Source organism: Peromyscus eremicus, chromosome 10 (assembly GCF_949786415.1).
Source record: "Peromyscus eremicus chromosome 10, PerEre_H2_v1, whole genome shotgun sequence".
Taxonomy (NCBI): Eukaryota; Metazoa; Chordata; class Mammalia; order Rodentia; family Cricetidae; genus Peromyscus; species Peromyscus eremicus.
The window spans coordinates 10,045,309-10,065,268 of record NC_081426.1 but is presented as its reverse complement, the minus strand read 5'-3'; the positions used below and the strand labels follow the sequence as shown (position 1 = coordinate 10,065,268).

The window sequence follows — 19,960 nt, the reverse complement described above, 5'->3', positions numbered from 1 at the left end:
AGCCTCTCCGGCTTCCTGGCTCCCCAGGGGTCACTTGGCTCTGAGTGTTCAGGGCTATGTGACCTCAACTCAGAGCCTTCAGTGTCTGATGCCACCGACACCCGAGGGCCAACGAATGGTGGGCAGAGCTAAGTTGCTTCAGCAATAGCTGGGTCTTGGCTGCTCCACAGCTTAGTGGGTTTGTTTATTTTTTGTTTGTTCATTTTCCCCCAAAGCAGGAATAACTCAGTGACAATAATTAATGGTCCCTACGTGGGAGAAAAGATTCAAACAAGCCAACCTCTAGCACAGGAACAATCGCAACTAGGACCTAACGCCCTTAAGCTGATGCTGACTGCATCTCCTGAAGTGTCCATCACTCAGTATACGGATGACACTCTCCTCTCCTGCTCATCCTACTAACACTCAAGTGAACGCTTAACCTTCATGATAAGTAAACCAACAGAGCATCATTTAAAACTGTGGGCCATGTCAGCTGGATCCATCTTATCTTATCTTGCCCATCACTACTGATGATTTGATTCCACTCTTTAGTTGCTTCTTGGAGACCTCATTTACATTCTCTAGAAATGCAACATCTGAAGCAGGGCAGGTTACCAGATTACTAAATAATGCTGCTCTGAAGTGGTAGCTCATAGAATTAATCCCTTGCTTCCTTATCAATTGCTCATCTTTCCTCTTTTTTACTTACTGGAGTTATATATCAACAAGGTATTATAAAAATGTATGTATGTCATAATTCTCCACAATAAACTGTTAACTTATTTGCAAGAATAAGTTATGACTTAATAATGGTGAGAAGGACATGTCTTAAATAACTTATTGGCAAAGAGCCTACAGAAATCATTGTGCCACTAAATAAAATGCAATTTATTTGTTCCACACTGATAATAATTGACAGGTTGCATTAGAATGTTACTTGGGATTTATAGGTAATTATTATCCAAAAGATCCCCTTTTACAATTTTTTAAGATACCTATGTGTATTGCCTAAATTACATCTAAAAATCCTATAGAGGTTGCTTTTAATGCTTTTACACATGGCTCTTCGAAAGGACAAGGAACATATGTTTTATATACAAATTCCACATGCTCTACAAAAAAGATTGTACCCACCCCTGGTTGTACAGCCTGAACCTGCTGTAATCTATCGGCTTTTATTAGAGGTTTCTCAGCTGCTAAATATTATTAAGTATTACAGTAACCTATATTGCCTCCATTTTAACTGTTCAACTGTGCAATTATAGCAATACGGGAGCTACAGACAAGAGATCTATGTCTCTGTAGCTCAATGAAACTTTATAAACTATGGCAATACTCCAAACTATGTACAAAAACAGATGCATGCCTGCAGGACGGCTCAGTGCATAGAAGTGCTTGCACACTGGACTACAACCTGATTCAACCTCCTGATCCCACAAGGTGGCAGGAGAGAGCTGTCTTCTCACTCCATACAATTGCGCACACCTGCACACATGCCCACGTATACACAATCACATACACAATACCAAAGAGCTTTGGATGACAGTGTTTATGAAGCTAGATTGATATTAACAATGTCACTCTAAATGGTAGTTTTCCCAGGGTAAATTTCTATTTGGCCAGAAAGATAAGTATTACCTGTACTTTAAAAAAAAGTATGTTGACTATATAGAAATTATATTTTGAAAGGAAAACCATGTCTCTTATCATCTCTAAAACCAGGTGAAAGAATAGTAGTAACCCATGAACTATTGCAAAGGTTGGTAGCAAAACTACACTGAGACAAAGAAGTACAAAGAAGTTTTGCTTCTGCAATCCAAAAATCCTTGACATCACAGCAAATGGGATCATAAGTACATATCAAGACCAGGCTTCTTTGGAAGGATATTTTAAAGTGGAAACTTATACTTTTAGAGACATGAAGACAAAAGACCACACAAAAGGCATCTTTATGCAGAATGTATTTTCTTTTCTATTTGTTATTTTTTTCATATTAAGTGTGCATTTTCATCAACAATTATGGCTCACTACATGGACATGGCCTCCGGAAGAGTCAGCAGAATGCTGGGGAAGTGGGTGGGTAAATCCCAGGATGGATCCACTTTTCTTCTTCTCCATCCTCCAATCCTCACTTTTTAACTCCCACTATCTATCATGAGCTCTCAAAGTACAGAGATTTCTCCACTAGCAAAGCCAATTCTTGAACCAGAAAATAACAAATACATGTGCTTTCTTTCCTATTCAAAAGATTAAGTTCATCTAGGATGTAAAGAATTAAATAAAAAAAAAACCCACAACTTTAGAACTAAATCTATGCTAACTAAATAGCTGAGGGTCTTTTCTCTTCTGAAATTATTTATCTCTTCTGGAATCTTTTTGATAAAGGTAGGCACCTGTAAAACATATAAGGAAATGTTTTCTACTTTTTGGTACAGGGAGGGGATGTAAAGATGAGTTCTCAGAATGTTGCCCAAGTTTACCTTGTGCTCAGGATCAAGTGATCCTCTGGCTCACTGTGCACATATGAGACTACAGGACAAGTTGTACACCACCAGCTAATCCTGTCCCTTGGTAAACCAGGCTTGACCTTCAGTCTGCAGGTTAGAAACTGTCAAGGGCCACTGCCCCAGCAAGCTTCTAGAGCTGGCTCATCCCTCAGCATTAACCCACCGAGCATGACATTGGAACCCACCTGCAGGGACCAGGATCTGAACACAGGCTGCTGCACAGAGGGGCTGGTGCTTTGCCCTTGGCTGACATCAGGCTCTACAGTATGGGCTCTGTAGCAGCTGGGCTCCCAGGTCTGCTGCCGGACCTGCCGGACATGCCGGACCTGCCGGAGCCTGCCAGAGCCTGCCAGAGCCCGCCACGTAGTAACCAACTCAGGTTATTCAGTTAGGAATAAGTCTAAAACAAAAATTCTAAGTATTTAAAGTAACTAAATCTACCATCATGTTAGATCTGTTCCCAAATAATTTTAAAAACTGGATGAATCTACATTTCTTTCTTTTTTTTTTTTAAAGAACATATCTATACAGAAGAACTATCTCATTTTCTTTGGGAAAGAAAATATCAGTTCTACTACCTAACAGCAAATAAATAAACAAATCATAATAATTAGTGTTCCAGGGCCAAGTAAAACAAAGACCAAAATTAGGGTCCCCACCACCACCACCAAAAAACCCTGCTAGCTAATTATAATTGACATTACAGAGAAGAGGAATTTTTTAATTGATTGTATTATTATTTGTGTGTGTGTAAATTCATGTGTGTGAACACACGAACCATTCATTACACATATGTAGAGGTCAGAGGTGGACAACTTTCAGGGGTCACTCTCTCCTTGCACTGTGGGTTCTAGGAACTAAACTCAGGTCTTCAGACTTGATGGCAAGCACTGTTCCTCCTCCTGGCGAGTCACCTAGAGGAATTTTAACTTCAGTGTTAATATAACAGAATACAATCCAGATGCTAATAGGGATTTTGTTGTTTTGTTTTTTGAGACAGGGTTGCTCTGTGTAACAGCCTTGGCTGTCCCGGAACTTGCTCAGCAGACCTGGCTGACCTCAAACTCAGAAGATTCTCCTGCCTCTGCCTCCCAATGCTGGGATTAAAGGCGTGTGCTACCACTGCCCGGCTCTAGAGATTAGGTTTGATTGGTTTTCTTTTTTTTAAAACAAACATGCAATTTATAAATTTAAAGTTTTTAAGAACTTTTCCACATGTAGGAATAAGAGTATTTCCTAAGCAGGACCTTATTTATGACTTTTTCACTAGGAAAACAAATTGAAGGTTGACTCTGTCATCTTAAACTGCTATGGCTGGTTCTATTTACATGAGTGGACCTGAGTCCCAACAAAACTCGGTAAACACAGGCATTGAGATGAGACTTCAGTTAGTTTGCTCTGAATCATATTTCAAAACTGTTAGATTAAGTAAGATTACAGACATATAAGAAATGTGTAATCGGAAGATTTCCTGTGTCCCAGCCGGCCGGTGGTAGGGACAAATCTCTCCCACACATGTCCCCCAAGTAAACACACAGAGGCTTATACTAATTATAACTGCATGGCCATGGCTCAAGCCTTTTGCTAGCTAGCTCTTATATCTTAAATTAGCCCATTCCTATTAATCTATGTATCACCACATGTTCCATGGTTTTACCTCCATCCCATTACATGTTGCTCCTTGAGTGGCTGGCTGGCGGCTTCCCCTCCTTCTTCCTGTCTCTCTCTTTGAATTTCCTGCCTGCCTCTAAGCTGCCTTGCCATAGGCCAAATGGCTTTATTTATCAACCAATCAGAGCAACACATATTCACAGTGTACAGAAAGACATTCCCCCATCAGAAATGAACACCACACATGGTTAAGAAAAATAAATAAATAAGTAAACCAGCTCTACAAAATGCTTTGAGGTAAACTCTATTTTACTAAATTCTCTTAACAAAGCTTCACAATAACCCGTGAAGTTCCCAAAGCACCTGGTACTATTCTCATTTTACATAAACAAAGCAGTAGAGCTCAGATTTAAAAATCTAACACCACCCTTTACACCTCCTCAGGGTTACTTTCTGCTAGGGGCCAACGACAGGTGAGGCCTCAGGACTATCCTCCAAGACACACAGGATTTTGACAGGTGAGGACCCCATACCACTGAAAGAAAATAACATATGCAGAGATCTAGAAGCAGGGAGTGTAGTGAAGGGGATGCTAGGCTGGTTGGCATAAGGCAGACAGGGTGACAGAGATGGACTGAAAGCATGGAGGGAGCTTTAAAATCTGGTAAGTGCCTGCATGATGCTGCAGGCAGAAAGAGATCTAATGGTTTGGAAGGGGAACAACACGAAATTCTCATGGTATGTTTTGTACTAACAACAAATGTTTGGTAAACTAATGACAATGTGTTAAAAACAGGCTAGTGCTGTGATGAGATCAGACTGAGAAGGCCTCTGCAAAGCACTAACTGGTCTAAAAGAAAGAAAACTAGTTGAAGTCAGCTACCTGTACAGTCCAGCGTGAAGATCACACACAGACTGAGAGCAGCGTGTCTGCTGATAGGGTTCTTTAAGTTCTCACAACCCTCCTACAAAAGTCACACCAACATCCCAAATTACCTTCAATTTTCTTTTCTTACACTTTATCTAAAACTTACCGAATCTTCTGGAGGTCTCTGGATTTTACCCCAGTCTACAGAAGGTCCCTTTTCTTGCAAAAATCTATGATATAGCTTCCGAAATCCATCAAGATCTTTTTTAGTGTGCTATGAAAATAGAAGTAATTGTTATAAACAGCGGAATGTTTAATACATAGTAAAACTAAATACAGACTATACTTTAAAAATACCTTTAAGTGTAATTCTTAGACTATTAGAATATAAAGTAGGACCAATTTTTAAGGCCTGTTCAAAACTGAAGTAGAAAAACTAAAAAGAAATTATATTTAAATGATTCTTTAACACACAAGCCAAACTTCTCCCCTATCTCCCACCAGTCAGTTATCATATAACCTGAACAATATTTGGTTCCTATAAATTTCAACTCACTCCCTATTACATACCAATATCTTTCACTACTTCTGAGTGCAAATAAATTGTCACCAAGAGAACAAAAAAGGAATGAAACATAGCTAACCTCAGACATTAAGTACAAACTGAAATTGAAAAATGAAAGGTAACGTGCTATCAGAAAAGCAAAGCTTCTCAATTCTGGGAAACACCTACGGCAGCTGTCACAGCAGCACCGTTTGCTAGACTTGGCTTTGGGAAAAAGGTATGAAGAGTACATGGTTAACAGACTACCTAACGCCTTACAGATCCCACCAAACACAGTAACCACTTCTCTACCCAATGATATTAAAACACAAAATAAAGTATGATTTTTGTCCATACTCTTTTGGTGACTCAGGAAATTTCCTCAGCTTGGAGAAAAAAAGACAGCAGCTTTACTCTGAGCAAATGTTAACACTCCTCGGCTGTTGAACAATGCTAACTTTCTCACAGTACATCCCGCGCTCACTTCAGGCTGGAAAACCACCACTCGTAGCAACTGAGCATGCTCACACACGAAGCAAAAGACACTGTCAACCCTTACCTCAAACTCATGCGAGGTTGCTGTTGTAAGTATTTTTTCTAATTCTTTCTTCACAGATAATTCTAGTTCTTGGAGAATGACTTCTTGGAACTGAGAAGCACCATCTTGAGACATAGCTTTGCTAAGGTCTTAAATAAAAAAAAATAAAAAGCCACTGATTAAAATCAGAGCAACAAAGAGACTTATGAATTTTGTTATTTCCAGGTTAGTTAAGGTGAAGACTCGCTGGCCTTGGCTTTTTAACAAAATGGAGGTATGCTGAAGAAAGTGTGATGTCTACTCTTGACTGTCAACCTGACAACATCTGGCTTAACTAAAACCCAAATAGCTGGGCACAACTGTGAGGGATTTTGCTTAATTAAGTCATTTGAGGTGGGAAGACCTACCTTCAATCTGTCCACACCTTCTGCTGGCAGCCTATATGGAGGACAAGGCAGAAGGAAGCTTTAGCTCTTTGCCTGCTTGCCTTCACCCTCATTGGCAAGTTCATTCCTTCACTGGCATTAGAACCTATTCCTTTGGGATTCCAGAGCTTACTGAAGGCCAGCTGAGAGACATCCATTCTCAAGGACTAAACAACTACTGGATTCTCAAACTTTCTGTTGGGATACAGCCATGCTAAACTAGCTGGATTACAGTCTGTAAGCCATTCTAATAAATCATATACATATATATATGTATGTGTGTATAAAACATCAAAATATATGTTATATATTGCATATAACATATAAACATCACATATAATATATAGTATATACACTATATAAAAATATATGTAATACACTATTAAATTATAACATTAATTTAAATATAATTAAATGTTATATATTATATGATATAATATTTATTCTATATACATAGTCATTCTATCAGTTCTGTTAGAAAGAAGCCTATAAAAAGATTTATCAGTGAATAAGTGAGAAAAAGGTTATCAGTAAATAAAAATTACTATACTCTTTTAAAAAATCAGCAAGGGGAAAGATTAATTAAAACTAAGGATGAATGAAAAAGATACATAAAAATCCACTACTTTATAATCTAAAAATAAATTAATAAATAATTATTTAGAGCATGGAACAAAGGTACTTTTAATGGTTAGATAATGCTGCTCCCAGATGTCACAAAGTTTCTAAACAAGAACTCAGTATCAGGTACAGAATATCTTCCTATAAGTTGCTAGCCAAAGAGGTCTAACTCCCCCCACCCCAAGGAATACAGGCTGTTGCCACTGCCATTGCTCTTGGTTGCCTCCCAAAACTAGATGGTAAGACCTTGTTGCTGAAGACATCATACAACACTCTTTATTATAGGACACAAAGAAATGAAGATAGAACTGATCTGGAAACTCTCTCCCCACTGGGCAGTGTTCACAGTACCAAAAGGTGCTATGCAGGCTGCTGAGGGGAAAATATAATAGTCCCATTCAGCAATAGACCAAGTACTATAACACTAACTCATCAAGTAAGATATATCCACTGAGGCAACAGTGGTATGACTATTCTAAAGATAACCAACTACTTTGTGATTGCATTTGAGGTCTGTCTCCAAGGGAGAGAATACACACTTGATACTATGTAGTAGGACAGGCCTATAAAGTCGAGGAAATTGGCTCAAACCAGTTGCCAAGGCAGCACATAACGTACTTCCTTATGAGCCAACCTGGAGTCTGCCTGAGGGTCTAGCACCAGTTGCTGTCAGAGTTCCTGATCACTGTCAGAGTCCTGATTGTGCCCAGCCAATGAGGGACAACCATGCAATGCCACCAGATTGCAACACAGACTGGGTGCTGGGAGGAGGATATATAAGGCCTCCCTGTTACTGAATAAACAAGTTTGCTGTTTGCCTTCAACTGACTCCCCGTGTCTGTGTTGTTGACGACACGCCTTCTCACACCCTTCCCGAAGGAGCCATTAGGATCCAGCAACAATACTATACACCTGGTCAAAAGCCTGTAGCTGAGGAGAGCCTGGCCCCAACAGGAAAACACTAACATTGTTTCCCTGTATGAATATATTGTCAGATTGGCTTCTAAATATTTATGTTTATGCTCATAGACTCATGTAAGTCTCAGCCTGAGAAAAAGCTCCTTTTTGTGGAGGCTGATAGAGAAAAGGCTCATATCTGATTAAGGCGCTAGGAATAAGTGACTGATGCACACTCAGCATTAAATGAGACATCTCCATTAACAGTTCCCCTCCCAAAGCCTACAGAACATCACAAAAGAGAGTGGAAAGAATTTAAGAGCCAGAGGATAGAGAGTGTCATTGTTATCTGATATATTACTATTGCAACCATGAACACATACATGCACAAGACTGGGCCCTCTAACTTCCTATCGTGGACAGAGGAGATGCCCAATCAGGCCTGAGTTCTTTCTGAGAACCTAATAACTATTAATGGTTACTGGAGAAGGGTGCATCTTCTTTCTGATGATAGAGCCACTGGGGAACAAAGGAGGAAGAAGGGGTTCTGAGGGAAATGGGGGTACCAGAGGGTAATGGGGAGAGAATATAATCACAATACACGGAGAGATGGCTCAATGGTTAAGAGCACTAGCTGCTCTTACAGAGTACCTGAGTTCAGTTCCCAGCTCCCACATGGCAGCTGCAACTGCTAATTCCAGTTCCAGGGGCTGACACCCTCTTCTCACTCCTGCAAGCACCAGGCACACACATGATGCACTTACACACATTCGAGAAAAACATTCATACTTATAAAGTTGAATTGTAATCTCCATTTCACAGGAGTTTAGTTTGAAAGTGTCACATATCCTAGAAGACACAAATTTTATATGATTGACATACAAAGTTTAAGTCAGAGCAACATGATTATGCCAACTGATGATCCCAGCAAGGGGGAGAGACAGAAAAGTCACATGGTCATCTTGTTTCACAAGAACCATCCTCTATAGCCTGTTCTTAAGGGTAGTTAATACATTGAGAATATGGTGAGATATAAAAGAACAACTTTAACAAAGAATCTAATTACGAAATAGATTAAAAGGAAAACAATATGAGGGTATAACCACTAAGTACCAACAGTGGCAAAAGAAAAATAATGAAGAAAACCAAAACATGGAGTAGTTACAACCACTGATGATAGATTTACAAATCTACCTAAACAGATTCATATAAACAGAACTTATTATAGCTACAGCCAATGCTATCTGGCATGTTAGTAGCTCATAGACAGGATTTAATGGGAAGGTCTGTATAAGACATGAACTACTGTTTCTTTTAAAGTTTAATTTTGTATTATTACCAATAATTTTTTTTTTGTTTCTACTTTTCTGTTAGGTATTTATAAGCAAATGTAAATTAACCAAATGAACTTTTTCATTTTTTATTGTTAAGGCCAGGCAAGGGTCTGGTCCACAGGGTTAACTTGGGACTTGGGAGGAGCCCTCGACTCCTTTAATTTTCCTTATCTATGTCACTAGCTGGTATGGGTAAAGGTCTTGCTGACTCTGTGCTTTCTCTTGGAAGCACTGGAGATACCGTCCTCTGTGTTGACCCTCTTGTTTGTAGAATGTGCTCTGGTTTTGAGTCCAGTCTCTGAACCAACAAGACAGATGTGCTACCAGGGCTGTAGGTGAAAAGTGTCCATCATCCCATGGAATGCAGATGCCCTGGGGCAAGGGCTAAAATACTGACTGCCTCTTTAGTCTACCTTTACATTAGCACAGAACTTCAAGTATGGCTACTGAACAACACCCAGGTCAGTTACCAAGTGCTAAAAAACAAATCTTGCTTTAAAATTTAGTTATTGCTTGGGAAAAACATATTTTTCAAGTAAATCTGATTTAAGACTCAATTGTTTTGTTGTTGTTTTTGTTTTTTGAGAGAGGGTTTCTCTGTGTAGTTTTGGGTCCTGTCCTGGATCTCGCTCTGTAGACCTTAGAAGCCTAACACACTTAGTATAAACTATGAAACTTGTTTTGATAAAATTTAAATCCTTTTTAGATTGATTATTTAAAGAAAGCTGAAAGCAGCAGGGCCATGGTGGCGCACGTCTTTAGTTCCAGCACTTGGGAGGCAGAGGCAGATAGATCTCTGTGAGTTCAAGATAGCCAGGGCTACAAAAAGAAACCGTCTCAAAACAACAGCAACAACAAAAACAAACAAAAAGGAAAAGAAAGAAAAAAAACTGAAAGCATAGCGTTAAATAATTTTCTCAATTTTAATTTAGGAATAACAGAGCCTAGAAGATAATTGTCCAGATGAGTATAATTGTCCATGACAAGAAGCTGAGCCTTGGAGCAGAAGCCCTCAAGCCCTAAGAGCTAGCTTATTTTCCAGCAAGTCTTCAGACTGCTTATAGGATCAGAGCAGAGAGAAGGACCAACCAAGAAACATTTCAACCCAGACTGTTTATCTATTTTTTTGTGTGTGTTTTAAAAATTTACCTTATTAATGAAAATGAATATGGGCTACACTGACAGTTTTAATTACCTATAAGCCAATCTGGCAATATGTAAACATTATAAAAACACAGCACACATAAACACACATACACTCCAATAGTCAGATACAAAGATATTTTTAAAACTACCAAAAATTTTGTATTATCTGGAAGTTAGACTGTTGATCAAATCATCTTTTATAGCCATCCTTAATCTAAATCTGTACTTTTAAAGATATTACTTTTAATACAAATAAAGCATATGAGTTTTTACTTTTAAAAACATGGAGCCTAGCCTGACTGTTAAAATTTTAAGTAGGCTGAGCAGGAACCAACAGATTGGTTTCTACATGGTCCTTTCTTTCCTTTTTCTAAAGCTTAAATGATAAGAGACTTGAAAAGCCTGTTTTTGAAAGATGAGATCACAAGTAGATAGGCAGTGGGTTTGTCTTTTAATAAAGCTGTTAAAATTTACTAACTAACTTAAGATACTAGTTATTAAAACTAAAAGCATAGCCATTTTTACCATACACAATCACAATGAGTAAGCTTATCTAGCTATTTTGAATACTACTGTTTGCTGGTATTTTAATTTAAGTGGCCACAAGTGTTTTACTCAATTATTTTGAGAAATTCTGAGGGTGGAGCTGAGTTATGTTGTCTTAACATGACATACAATTACCTGGAAACAAACACATGTGACAAAATATTAAAAACAAACAAGTTTCTGTCTCTCCAGTGAACACATTTGCCTTGGGCAATCTGGAAAACTGTCTTTTATCAATCTGCCTCTGTACCTTTAACCCTGTAATGTGGTCATGTGAGTGTGTTTTCCAGGTCTCAGTTGTCTCACACTGAGAAGGCAGGGCTCAACAGCAAAGTCTGTGGAGCCCAAGGCTCTCTATTATTCAAAGTTCTTAGGCTACTCTAGTTATTTGGGTAAGTCTTAGGGATAATCTCTGGACATTGAAAAAAGCAGGCCTAGACGAAGGAAAAGTTTTACCCATTTGGGAAGGTAGCAGGAAGGCCTGTTAGGACACAAGGAGAAAAACCAGGCTTTTTGGAAGTCTCCATAAAATGAAGAAAACCAAGCCAGAAAACAGACTTAATATATGTCCGGTATATACCAGTTGACAGTGATGTTTGGGGGCTCTCGATGAAGCTTTCTAGCTTTTCTTGTGTCATTAAGGGTCTTTGGTTGGAAAAGGAACATGAATTTAGTCCTGATAGTCCAAGCATTGTTTCTGGGGGGAGTGCTATAAGCAGAGGATGGACAGATTGCAGGAAACTTTACGTCTAGCGTGTGTCCTATAGAGCTTAGTTTTCTTGGCAGAGTGTTACAGGTCAGTACATTAGGCACTTTCGAGAATTTCCTTTGATTTCTACAAAATAGGTCTAGCTGAAGGATGGTATTTGAGGTTAAGTTTTTATTTTTCAGCCAAAATTTTCAAGCTTGTATTGGGGCCAAACAGTACACAGTAAATATTAGCCTTCTTCAAAATTCATGTTTTTTAATCTTTGATGTTGCATCACAACATGTGTAATCCAAGAGATTCTAAGTTCCAGGGCCTCTGGAGTAGAGAGAAACATCTTTCTCATCCATCCTTAAGAGTCCTTGGAGACCAGACCGTTAGCATACCCTCCCTTCCAGTCTCCTGCCCTCCACCCCAAGTTTCCTTGGGAGCATCTGAGCATAGCCTCAAAATGTTCAGAAACACTGGTTTGTATTCCAGATGTTCTGAGTCTTAATCATGCCCAGCTGGGGTCTTATCTAAACACCACACTGTGGCTTTCTATCAAGATTAAGTCACAAAAATATTGAAATGTTATTCCCTGTTACAAGCATTTCTGAGCCATTTAAGGCAACTTAGGCGTCTTTCCTAAAAAGCTGGGGGGAGGGGGGGGGGGGAGAAAAGGAAGAGGGGACCAGAGAGACAGAGAGAGAAAGGGGGGATAGATACTAGGCTCAGAGAAGAGGGTTGCTTATATGAATAGCTTTTTTGCTTTAAATTGCCATTCAGGTAGGTATAGGTCAGTGGTAGAGCATGTGCTTAATATACCTGAAGACCTGGGTTCAATCTCCAGTCTCAAACAAACAAACAAACCTACCCACCCACCCCACAACTTTGCTGGATATAGTGGTGTACTCCTTTAAACCAAGCACTTGGGAAGCAGAGACAGATGGATCTGTGAGTTCAAGGCCAGGCTAGGCTACTAGTAGGACCATCTCAATGACCTCTCCTGCCCCCAAATTGCCATTCAAGTTACAAGTATAAATAAGCTGGGTGGGCCTTAGGAGCTAATCCTCAAGGGAAATCTTTTTACTTTAGGAATTAAACTCATGTTTATTCTCTTGGAGAAAGGACTGTCTTTGGTACATGAATAAAGAAATGTTCAAAGCAGTTTTGGTTTGATGAACCAGAAATGTAAATAGGTCATAATGGTAGAAAAGTGGGAAACAAGTTAACTGGTTTTAGTTTTGTTGCTGTCCTTCTAAGGCTTGGCACTTATCATGTCAGTATCCTCCCTAGTAAGTCAAGTAGGAAAGGCTGGCTGGAAGACATTATCTTAGATTTCTGCCAACTTTAGTAGGTCCAACCTTCAAACATATCCTCAAAAAATACCAAACACAGATTCAAATTTGAGTTATAAAAAAACATTCCTTTTATTTCTCCCATTTCTTTGATAAGTATTAGATGCACAGAAGGAACAATTTGCATTCCTTCTATCCTGTTTTCAAATACAATCAGCTTCTACAAGGAAAGAACATAGTAACAAACTCATTACTCTCTGCTACCCCATTCTGCTGTGGTTTCACTCTCCTGGATGACGTGCTACTACTATAAAATTATATTTTTAATGATTAAGGAGTAAGGATGAGTTTTCAGAAGAATATACAGAAACAGCTGGATCTGGTGGCACACACCTGAAACCCCAACAATCAAAAGCTAGGCAGGAAGAGTGCAAGTTTGAAGCCAGCTTGAATTTCATAGCGAGATCCTGTTTAAAAAGTAAATTAAATTAAAGGATGGTTGGTTCAGCAAGAGCAGTGATCTTTCATGCTTCAGTGTAGTCCAGAAGACATAGAACTAAAATCCGTTTTTCTTTTCAGTTAGTTATTTATTCATCCTGAATTTTTAGAGGAAGGTCTGGAATTTCTGGAAGGTAAAGTACAGACTGAAGAACTTTTCTAGGACTTAACATTAACAAGTTACACTTCGGGCAATGACAACTAAGGGAAGATCAATGTAAGAATCCTGGAATAACGCAAGATTTCCAACCTCATACAAATGGTTTTTTCCCTTCCCACTTCCTACCGAAGAGAACTGATCCTCTACTACTTCAATTAGCAATCAAACATTTCATTAAATAGTCATAAACAAAAACACTTTTAAAGATGAGAGAGAGCAATTAATCTACTCTTCTACTCTCCTCAATTTCTGGAGGAATCTGAGGTTCAAATAGCTAAATGACTTCCGCAAGGTCACAGTGCAGGCAGATGCTAGGGCCTACAAATCAAGGTTTGTTTGTGTGTCCTCAGCTCCATCTCACCACAGTAAATCAACACATCCTAGTCATTTTCCTCTAGTCTGGTTTTCTTTAAATTTTGGAATAAAAATCCTTAAGTATCACTCTCCTTCAAAGTCTTATCTATCCAACCAACAAACAGACTAAGTCCCCATCACACAAAACTGGACTTATTAGAATTTACTAGAATTATTGGGCTGGTTTCATTATACTTCAGTAAATGTCATACAGACCAAGCAGTAGTTGTTCTTCTCAGCCCCACTTCCTGCTATAATATAGTTCTTCCTTATTCATAAGAACTAAAATTTCAACATTATGGACTTTTTGCTATCCAAATGCAGAAGGCAGTGGGGGATAGAGGATGTGTGGAATATTCCTTTACACTGTGTGACTATATGCCACTGTGATTGGTTTAATAAAGAAGCTGACTGGCCAAAAGCTGAACAGGAAAAGACTGTATGGGAGACCCAGACTAGGAGGATGCTGGGAAGAAGGGTGGAGTCTCCGGAGTCTTGAGCAAGAGGCAGAGGAAGCAGGAGATAAATAAGCCTTGTTGAAAGAAGGTATCACCATGTGGCAGAGGATAGATAAGAAATATGGGTTAATTTAAGTTGCAAGAGCTAGTTAGTAACAAGCACAAACTATCAGCCAAACATTTATAATTAATATTAAGTCTCCATGTTGGTTATCTGGGAACTAGCGGATGGGAAAGAATAGTCTGCCTACAAATGGCTTCCAATGTGGTGCCCATAAGACATGAGAAAGCTTTAAAAATGTTCTAAACACACAAAAATGGGGCCAAACGCAGCTTTCTAGTCTCATGTCTCTCATGCTAGCCATAGCATAGAGATGTGTCTCCTGGCAACAGCCAGCATGCCATGAGCTAAGTTGCATGAAGGGTTCCCACAGTCTCTCAAGGGGCCACAGTACACAAAGATGTCTCTCAGCCTTTACCTGTGGATTTGATCCACCAGCAAGAGCTCCACTGGTGCACTTCATGGTGGGTTTCAGGTTTTGCTCATGCAGACAGAAAAGGTTACAGATGCTCAGTAAAGACAGATTCAGATGGAAAAAACCTCTAAACAGGTTACAGTGTGTTTAAAAATGTACAAAGGCTTGGGAGAGAAAAGAAAAAGGGTATATAGACAGTCATAAAAAATACATAGTTTTAAAATAATAAAGTGTTTAAAAAGGGAGTAAAATAATATAAAAGAAAAAAGCCACGTAAAAGATGGGAAATACACAGAAAGTCTGGATCCTGTATGTTATTGTGTTGTCTTTAAATTTTTTGACTGCTAATAAACAATCAATAACTGCCAAGCAATAGTGGATTATGGAAACTACTATATTTAACCAACCTATATATTTTAAAAATGTCTTGACTTCAAAATGGAAGTCAAAAGATATGTTACTTTGAGGAAGGAGGTTATGCTTGTATTTCCACAGGAGATGAGAAGCTATGGATTCATTCCAGGTTGATATGGATCAGGTTTGACTGGGGAAGACCCCCTACAGATCCTGATCACAAACAGATTAGATTTAGATTCCCTAAAGATACCAGTGTCCCCAGACAACAGGAAGCAGTCTAAAAAACACAATACCCTCATTTCCAAAAGATGGATTATGGATGCTTGTTATCATTTAAGGGGGGGGGGGTTTACAAGTTGTTATTGGTCATAGTCAGAAAAAAAAGCTAAACAAAAGAGTTAAATTCGAAGATCTCTTTCTAAAGGAAAAATGGGGATATAACATAGAAATGATAGGAAAAAAAAGGTTAGATTATTGAATCTACTTTAATCTCAAAATATTTTACATTGATATGGATTTTGGTTTATTGATACAAATTTAATTTTGTTATACTGTATATATATTTCTACTCTAATTTGGGGTATTATGTTTATGTAGCTCACTTAAAAATGTAATGTATAATTAAGAATACAGATTAATAGTCATCTATAGGAGTCAAACTTATAGTCATGTTAGGTATGTTTTCAAGGTCATACACAGATATATTTAGAAAGAGAGATGGTCTTCAAACACTTCAAAGACCTACAGAATATGATATTTAAAATGTTTTAATAACATAAGGCTTTTCTTGACAGTGAGACACATTTGCTCCCAGCAGCACCAATTTACTTCAGAGAAGGTGATGGGCATCGAAGAACCCCATATGGAGTTTACTTTATGGCAAAAGTTAGCCATTCGGGCACTTGCCTCAACTGCTGACAGTTACTGCCCAAAATGGACCTGCAGGACACAAAAGAAAGCGACTCCTAAATTTTGCCAAGACAAGGTAGGACAGTCCTTCAAAATTCCCTGCTTCTCAAAAATGGCTGTCAGATATTCTAGGCCTGTATGCCAAAGACAGATGCTCCAATGTTGCAGAGGAACTTTGGGTGACTGTTCAGACAGTCTGATGTCCCTGTTATTAGGTAACATTTCACCTTCTGGAGTCTTTGATGGAGTTAAAGACTAAATAATTAAAGTTTTCCTTAGTTACGAGGAAAAGTAAATTAGGTGTAAAACTTTAGACTCACAAAGATAAAATAAATAGTATTTTCCCTAAATTGGCCAAATGCAAACGGACTGAATATTATAACTGTAATTCTTACTTATTAACTGTATTTGTTGTGCATAATTTTACTATGTTAAAGTTAAAATCTTCCTTTTTAATTAGTCAAAAAGGGGGAAATGTGAAATATTCCTTTACACTGTGTGACTATATGCCACTGTGATTGGTTTAGTAAAGAAGCTGACTGGCCAAAAGCTGAACAGGAAGAGATTGTGTGGGAGACCCAGACTAGGAGGATGCTGGGAAGAAGGGTGGAGTCTCCATAGTCTCAGCAAGAGGCAGAGGAAGCAGGAGATAAACAAGCCATATTGAAAGAAGGTACTGCCACATGGCAAGAGAGTAGATAAGAAACGTGGGTTAATTTAAGTTGTAAGAGCCAGTTAGTAACAAGCATAAGCTATCAGCCAAGTATTTATAATTAATATTAAGTCTCCGTGTTGGTTATCTGGGAACTAGTGGGTGGGAAAGAAGAGTCTGCCTATGTAGGGGGTGAGGGAGTGGGAATAAACTTATCGGACATTCAGAAACTCAGCAAAAAACAGAAGGCAAAAGGCATGAACAGCAAAGGGTGAAGAACCATCCCTATTTTACTTTACCCCTATTCCCTCCATCTCAGTAGTTTCAACATTCCTTGGAAGCCCACAGACACTTACAGCCAACAGTCAAATGTCTTTTTTTTTTTTTTTTTTTTGGACAGGGTATCTCTATATAGCTCTGGCTGTCCTGGAACTCACTATATAGACCAGGCTGGCCTAGAACTCAGAGATCTACCTGCCTGTGCCTCCCAAGTATTCAAATCAAACAACAACAACAACAACAACAATCACAGAACTCCCAGAATGTAATCATAACTGGAATAACAGTGAATGAAGTTGAAGTATACACTGATTGACAATTCAAGCTAACCAGGTTCTTCTGTCCTTCAAATTCATGTGTGAAAACACTTCCTAAAAGAGCTCTTCTTTGGGCTCCACTACCCAGAAGTATCTGACATCTTGGCTGACCTTTGTGATCACGTTTCAGTTTCCACAACTGGCTCCTCCTTTCTCCTACTGAGCTCTTTAAAGACTGTCTCCAGATCAGCTTCTTTTCTCTTCATTTTTTTCTGTCACCAATCTCACTACCAGTAACAAATAGTTCTCATAACAGCTCACATGCAGATATTGGAGGATGGAGGTCAGAAGACAACTGACAGAACCTGGCTCTCTCTTTCTACTATGTCGGTACTCAAGCACCTTTACCCACTGAGCCGTTGTCTCTAAGGCTCTTCTTATTAGTAGCTTTTAAGTATGTACCTCTCATCCAAATCCTACCACCACCAGCTCCAGACTTACCTTTGCTACCAATTCTAGATCTTTATACCTGGATACTCAGGGTACCTCAAACTCAGCTTTGTTGTGTCTAAAACAGAAATCACTATCGAAACTACACTTCCTGCCCTTCCTGCTCCCTACAACATTAACATTTTCTTAAATCATCCAGACTAAAGCTGAAGTCACAAGGTTGGCTCCTCCCACCTCTGTCTTCACATTCTCTTCAATCAGTAACAAAACCACTTATTTGGATCACTATAATTCCATCTCTTTCTATTTTTAATAATGTCTTAATTTTCCCCAGCATTTTCATTCTTCTGTTCAGGACAATGGCCTTCTAACCAACCTACCTTCCACTCTACTCTTGTGATTCCAAGAGGTATGAATTGATTCCCACCTCTGTACTAAGTCTTCCTTATTTGGTGGAATATTCAATGTCTACTGAAGTAAATATAAATTCATGATCCAGGAATTTCTTTTTTCTTACAATTTAAAAAAGATGTTTAAATATTTATTTTATCTTATGTGTATGAGTGTCTTGCCTGCATGTGTGTGCTCAGTGTACATGCCTGGTGCCTGAAGAGGCCAAAAGAGAGCATCAGAGTCTCTGGAACTGGAGTTATAGATGGTTGTAAGCCTCCATGAGAGTGCTGGGAAGTAAGCATGGGTCCTTGCAAGAGCAACTAATGCTCTTAACTCTTGAGCCATCAGGACCACAATCCAAGCATATCTTAAACCCAGATTGAGGTACCTTTTCGAATGGTTATAACTAGTGAAAGCACTAAAAGTGCACAAAGACTGCAATTTCCTACTCTGTGACTTCTAAATCACAGTCCTTCTAAAACTTTTAATTTGCATATAAATAACCCGGAGAGCTAGTTAAAATTAAAACACTGATTCCTGGGCAAGCTCCCAGACATGCTGACTCAACAGTTTTGGGGTAGGGAGCATATTTATTTCTAATAGGCAAACACTGCCAGTATTACTTTGATAATATTTCATTTATTTTAATGTTTATTTAAGCCATGCTCCTGGTTCTTCTTGTCACCTATTCTATACCTCAAGGACATGCTGTTTCTGAGATGGCACCAGGCCCATATTGGTCTAACTTCTTACAGTTGATTAGTTTAAATATGTAACATAATTCTGACTAGTGACACACAACTGTTTAAGTTGACAAAGGATTTTATAGAAATGTGTTCCTCAGTTAGTGAGTGAGAGAGAGAAAGGGAGGGAGGATCTACATGAATGTTTAATAAATACTTGGGTAAGGCAAGCAATAATGATTATTATTACTGCTGTTTTGTTTTACTCAGGTAGCCCTTGAATTTTGACAATGCTCCTGCCTCAGCTTCCCCTGTCATGGGATTATAGGCAGATACCATATACAACTCAGGTATTTGTGTGTGTGTGTGTGTGTGTGTGTGTGTGTGTGAGAGAGAGAGAGAGAGAGAGAGAGAGAGAGAGAGAGAGACCACATGAATGTTTAATAAATGCTTGGGGTGAGGCCTGCCAGAGATCTAACCCAGGGCTTTCTTCCTATCAGGCAAGTGCTCTTTGGGGCTGCACTCCCAGCCAGGAAACAGTTGTGACAACAAAAATAAAAGGATGTAAGACTTCACAACACTACTATGAGAATACTCAAGAGTTTTGCTAATCATGCATTGCTCTCTTTATATCAAAACTAGTAGAATACATAAACTAGACTTCTCATTAAAATTAACCTTGTTTTCATATAATACAATACAGTCTATTCTTTTGGTAGTGCTAGTGATTGACTCCAGAGTTTTTTTATACATACTAAGCAAGTGTTACACTACAGAATAAACATCTCCAATCTAGAATAGTTCTTAAAAATCTCAATTAAAGAATAAATTATCACTTGTGGAAAACATTCAAAGTACCCTTGTTAAATAGTATCACTTTATTTTTAGGGTTTGCAGCTGAGAAGAAAGTCACGCCAAAGGGAAGCAGTGTAACAAAGTTACCAAGGGCCATCAATTACCCGGCAGCCCTGTCTTACACCTTGATATATGTACACTTTGATACACTGTTAAGCCTGGAAAGGCCTTTAA

General features: G+C 38.7%; 1 protein-coding gene across 2 annotated transcripts in view; it reads right to left on the bottom strand.

Moving 5' to 3' along the window:
- The window catches only part of Ugp2 (UDP-glucose pyrophosphorylase 2), a 65,954-nt gene that overhangs the window by 38,295 nt on the left and 7,699 nt on the right, over window positions 1-19,960 (bottom strand). For both annotated transcript variants that reach the window (XM_059275375.1, XM_059275374.1), the window contains exons 2-3: window positions 6,072-6,199; window positions 5,135-5,242 (exon numbers count right to left, since the gene is read on the bottom strand). In XM_059275375.1, coding sequence (XP_059131358.1) covers window positions 5,135-5,242; window positions 6,072-6,185 — 222 coding nt within the window. In that variant the 5' untranslated portion in view covers window positions 6,186-6,199. The remainder of the gene's footprint in view (window positions 1-5,134; window positions 5,243-6,071; window positions 6,200-19,960) is intronic.